General features: G+C 27.7%; 2 protein-coding genes across 2 annotated transcripts; both read left to right on the plus strand.

The window, feature by feature from the left end:
- The first annotated feature begins 2768 nt into the window (after positions 1-2768).
- On the plus strand, positions 2769-4110 carry LOC145089567 (uncharacterized). The gene is made up of 2 exons (XM_079027991.1): positions 2769-3540; positions 3641-4110. Exons 1-2 carry the CDS (start codon positions 2769-2771, stop codon positions 4108-4110), a joined length of 1242 nt encoding a protein of 413 aa, XP_078884117.1.
- A 65-nt stretch (positions 4111-4175) lies between these two features.
- On the plus strand, positions 4176-5317 carry LOC145089568 (uncharacterized). The gene is made up of 3 exons (XM_079027992.1): positions 4176-4442; positions 4610-4713; positions 4885-5317. The coding sequence occupies exons 1-3, from the start codon at positions 4176-4178 to the stop codon at positions 5315-5317; spliced, it is 804 nt and encodes a 267-aa protein (XP_078884118.1).
- Positions 5318-5516: the final 199 nt, after the last annotated feature.

The raw sequence follows: 5516 nt of genomic DNA on the forward strand, positions 1-5516 counted from the left end.
ATTTAGTTTACCCGAGCACAAAATATTTACATGTAGACCCATTTACAAACCTATATAAATCAAAACTTAGTCATTTAAATGGAAGAAGAAAATCGAGTGATAACAATTACAATCAGTTAATGGTTAATAACAATTATGAGAAAAAAATGATATAAAAATTAAAAATGAATTTATATAAAATGTGAATTAAAATAAAGTATATAGATATAAAAAATAAAAATAAGAAAATACGTGGCTATAAAAAAATACCTTTGAGAGTATGAACGTGGAGTTCACAAAAATAGGATGCTATAATTCACAAATAAAAAAAAAAAAAAGATACATTCTTATTTGTTACATTAAAGTCACTTAAACCAACTTTCCCTTTCACGTGGAAAGACCTTATGCTTAGAAAATAGAATCAAGGACAATAATGTCCACTTTCATTTATTAGTGGAAAGGGGCAAAAGGTTTCAAAATAAACAAATTGGAAAATGGTAAAATATGTTTGTGATAATAATGTTTTTTTTTCTTGTGTATATTATTATCATACACTAGACGAATGTGGCGCATTGCGCAGAAACAATTATATAGTTGAAATCTTTACAAATATATGTTTTTTTTAATATAACAATAACACTATTATTAAATTTTATATAATAATTTGTATTTTAAATTGATTTAATATATTGATTATTTTGAATTATATGATAATATATATATCTATTATAACTACATAATCTCAGTTGTTTGAATAACATCTATTTGCGAATTACACATTAATAAAAGTAAATATAATATATGGTTTAATGTTATTTATAGTTGTTGTTATTTTTAATTAATTTTTTAAAATTTATTTGCTTCATGTTTTAATTTGTATCATTATAATTATTTAAAACATTAAACATTGTTTTTTGATTTTAAAAGTAAAAATATAATCATTTATATAGAGTTATTTTTAACTATTGTTATTGTAAATTATTTTAAACTACTTATTTGAAAACTTTTAACAATTATAAAAATATCTTTAGGAAATATTTAGTTAATTTGAGATTACAACTTAGTTTTTACATTTATCACTACAATTTATCACTTTTAACTATTTACAAAATATTCTTTGGTTTTTTAAGTTGAACTAAAATTCATATTTAAGTTGACATTGTAATTTTATATTTAAATTAACAATTTAAGTATTTTGTTCAAACTGTTCAAAATTTGTAGCTTTAAACTGATAATGATTTACATACAACAACATATTAAATCTAATAAATTAAGTATAATATATTAAAAGTTAAAGACATAACTTTATAACTTTATAAGTAGAAGTAAAAAGATATTATTTTAAAATTAAAATTTAGGATATATATTTATGAATACACTTTAGGTATGATATTTATTTAACATTATTAACCAACTTTTAATCGTTATTAGAAAGACACTACAATTAATCACTTTAACTATTTACAAAATATTTTTTGGGTTGTTAAAATTAAACTAAAATTTATATTTAAGTTGATCCCGTAATGTCATATTCAAATTAATAATTTAAATATTTTATAAAAAAATTTTCCAAAATTATATGTTTAAAATGATAATGGTTTGCATCCAACAATATATTAATAAATTAAGTATAATGTGTTAAAAGTTAAAAAAAACATAACTTTACAAGTAGAAGTAAAGATATTATTTTAATATTAAAATTGAGTTTATATATGATTACACTTTAGGTTTCATATTTATTTAACCTTATTAACCAAATTATAATTATTATTAGAAAGAAATTGAAAAGTCATGGGAGTTTCAAATAAATGTGGTCAAAGGAAAAATGAATGGGAGTTTCAAATAAATGTGGTGAAAGAAAAAATGTTTCATTTATAGTATAATATGAATATGATATGATGATATAATGTCAATACATTAAGCTAAAAGCAATTAATAATTTAATATATTAAAAGAATTTGTCAAAAACATAATTAGTATTTGTAGCCAACAGTGCCGGCTTTGACCATGTGCAACATGGGCATTCGAACAGGGCCCAAAATCTTAAGGGGCTCAATATATATATATATATATATATATATATATATATATATATATATATATATATATATATATATATATATATATATATATATTTGGGTTGTATAAGCAATCGGCCCATTAATCTAATTTAATAAATAAAACAAGGCAGGGAGAAGTCACTAAAGCCGCAATTTGCAGCACTTCATGATCAATCGGCAAAGAAAAAAGGCAATCGACAATTTGCAGCACTGCATTATTCGTTCGTTAAAAAAAAAAAGCAATCGGCAAAAAAAAAACAATTGGCAAAGCAGCAACTTAGCGGCTCAACGTCATTCACTCATTCAACAAGGGTAGACAATCTTGTATGAGAAATTGAGGATTATCAAGGGTCAATTATCTGATTTTATCTACTGCTAATCAACCAGTCAGGTAAGATTTATGAGAATTGAAGATTATCAAGTTTATAGTTGTCAATTGCATACTTGAATGATTTATACTTTCATAGATTATGAGTTTAATAGAATATTGAATCATTGAATGAATTTAATATTATTGAATGAATTTAATATTTGATTATCAGTTTATCTACTATAGAAATCAATTTAGTAGTCAATAGAATAGTGAATGAATGAATTAGTTTCTAAGATTCATAGAAACCAGCTTAGTAGTTTAAATTATGAGTTTATGTTTATTGTAAAATTGTTTATCAAATTATGTTTATTGTAATTGCTTGAATGTTGAAAGTTGAAACTTATGAACTTGTAGCAATGAAGTCTAAACAACCATCCGGTTATCAAAAACGTAAAAAGAGAAAACTAGATGAAGAAAAGAGAAAGGTTGATATCGGTGCTTTAGATAAGTTTATCCACAGACAACATGTTGAAGAACACATTGAAGAGCATGTTGAAGAGCACATTGAAGAGCATGTTGAAGAGCACATTGAAGAGCAAGAGCATGTAGAAGTAGAAGAGACAGAAGAGCATGAGCCTATTAAAGACCTTGTTGATATATATGATCCAAGAAGGTGGGAAAAACTTAATTTGGATGAGATTAAAATTTTAGTTGAGAAAGGTCCTAAAAGAGATAGTAGTATTATGTATGGTCCCTATGATAAATTTGGTAGACGATTTTCTGCAGCTTTGTATACAAGAACTTTATCAAATTTGGAGAAGTGTGATAGAGAACGGCTAGTATATTCGAAAGAGCTAGACAGGGTATTTTGTTTCTGTTGTAAAGTGTTTAGAAAAGGGATTTCAAAAGGTAAATTGGATGGTGAAGGTTATGCAGATTGGCACCATGTTACCACTAGGGTTAAAGAACACGAAATTTCGTTGGATCATCTTAAAAATAGGAATAAGTGGTTTGACATGCGTAAAAGATTGAACTTGAACGAAACAATTGATAAAGTTCAACATGAGCAATTCAAGAAAGAAAGAGATTACTGGAAACAAGTGCTTTTAAGAATTATTGAAGTAGTGAAGTTTCTTGCTAAACATAATTTAGCATTCCGTGGATCCAATGAAAAGTTGTATCAAAAAGGTAACTATAAATTGTATTTTTTGTTCCAGTTCCACCAAATTTTTTTTTTGTTAATTATGATGACTGATTCCACTTCTTATTTGTTAATTTTATTTAACAGGTAATGGAAATTTTTTGGGTGTCATTGAAATGTTGGAAGAGTTTGACCTGGTTATCAAAGAGCATGTGCGACGGATCACAAATGAAGGGCTTCATGTGCATTATCTTGGCCACCTAATCCAAAACGAACTAATATCTTTGCTAGCTGAAGAAATTAAAAAAGAACTTATCAAGAAGATAAAGGAAGCAAAGTACTACTCAATCATACTTGATTGTACTCCCGATTCAAGTCACCAAGAACAAATGACTATAATAGTGAGGTATTTAAAGTTATCATATAATTCTGTTACTATCGAGGAGTCCTTTTTAGGTTTTTTGAATGTTGATGATACCTCCGGAAAAGGATTATTTGACATTACACTTGAGGAGTTAAAGTCTCTTGGTCTTCAAATTGGTGATATGCGTGGTCAAGGCTATGATAATGGGGCAAACATGAAAGGAAACACCAAGGAGTGCAAAAGAGATTTTTAGATATAAATCCTAGAGCGTTTTACACTCCTTGTGGTTGCCATTCTCTTAATCTAACATTATGTGATATGGCTAACAAGTGTATTAAAGGAAAGAACTTTTTTGGATTCATCCAACGTATTTATACTATCTTTGCAAATTCTACTAAGAGGTGGGAAATTTTGAAAGATAATGTTAAAGCTTGGAGTCTTAAGTCATTGTGTCAAACTCGTTGGGAAAGTCAGGTTGAGAGTGTAAAGGCTATTAAACTACAACTTGTGGATGTACGGGAAGCTTTACTTCAAGTTGGAGAAAAAGATAATGATGCTACAATTGCAAGTGAAGCAACTTCACTAGTAGAAAAAGAACTTAGTGACTTCTAATTTTTGGTATCAACTGTTGTTTGGTATGAAGTACTAAACCATGTGAATATTGTGAGTAAGAAGTTACAATCAAAGGATATGCATCTTGATAATGCTATTACAGAAATAAACAAATTGATTGGGTACTTCAAGGATTATAGAGAAACTGGTTTTCAAAAGCGATTGTTGAAGCTAAGGAGATTGCTATTGAAATGTGTATTGATCCAATATTTCCACAAAAGCGTTTGATTGAAAGGAAAAAAAGGTTTGATGAGAGTTCAAGTAGCGAAGAAGTTTCATTTACACCTGAAGAGAATTTCAGAGTCAATTATTTCTTATACATTGTTGATCAAGCTATTTCTTCTCTTGAGACAAGATTTGAATAATTCAAAGAGTATGATAAAGTATTTGGTTTTTTATTTCCACAAAATTTGAGGGGAATTGAAGATAAAGATCTTAAGTTATATTGTCATCGTCTTGAAAAAGCACTCAAGTTTGAAGAAAGATCGGATATTGATGCTGAGGAACTTTATACGGAGTTGAAATTATTTAAGACATTGGAAACCAATGAATTTAGCAACCCCATAGATTTTTTGAAGTTTTTGAAAGAACTTGATTATTTCCCAAATGCAAGCATTACATATAGAATATTGTTGACTATTCCAGTAACGGTCGCATCTGCAGAAAGGAGTTCTTCCAAATTGAAATTTGTGAAATCTTACCTACGCTCCACAATGACCCAAGAAAGACTTAGCGGTTTGGCGATGATATCTATCAAGAACGAAATATTAGAGAGTATAGACTATGAAGAGTTGATCAACCAATTTGCAATCAAGAATGCTAGGAGAGCTTCAAGGATCGTCGGTTAGCTGTTAGGATATTTTATTAGTCATTAAAATACTTTGATTTTGCTATGTTTATTGCTATAAGGTTTATCGTCATTTTAATAAAAAATTAGTTTATGTAATTAATTCGTTAAAATGTTACACGTTAAGGCCTAAGGGCCTTTTTTCTCCGTTTCGTCCTGGGCATTTGATTCCTCAGAACCGGCCCTGGTAGCCAATAGAA

The sequence above is a fragment of the Lactuca serriola genome, chromosome 2 (genome assembly GCF_051521515.1).
Source record: "Lactuca serriola cultivar US96UC23 chromosome 2, Lser_US96UC23_V15, whole genome shotgun sequence".
Classification (NCBI taxonomy): Eukaryota; Viridiplantae; Streptophyta; class Magnoliopsida; order Asterales; family Asteraceae; genus Lactuca; species Lactuca serriola.

What these genes read in the sequence shown, in the direction of transcription:
- LOC145089568 (XM_079027992.1), top strand. Translation starts at nt 4,176, where the DNA reads ATGGCTAACAAGTGTATTAAAGGAAAGAACTTTTTTGGATTCATCCAA. An exon ending in CAAGTGAAGCAACTTCACTA is followed by an intron (nt 4,443 to 4,609) that starts GTAGAAAAAGAA and finishes CAAGGATTATAG; the next exon opens with AGAAACTGGTTTTCAAAAGC. An exon ending in TTGATTGAAAGGAAAAAAAG is followed by an intron (nt 4,714 to 4,884) that starts GTTTGATGAGAG and finishes ACAAAATTTGAG; the next exon opens with GGGAATTGAAGATAAAGATC.
- LOC145089567 (XM_079027991.1), top strand. Translation starts at nt 2,769, where the DNA reads ATGAAGTCTAAACAACCATCCGGTTATCAAAAACGTAAAAAGAGAAAA. An exon ending in TGAAAAGTTGTATCAAAAAG is followed by an intron (nt 3,541 to 3,640) that starts GTAACTATAAAT and finishes TTTATTTAACAG; the next exon opens with GTAATGGAAATTTTTTGGGT.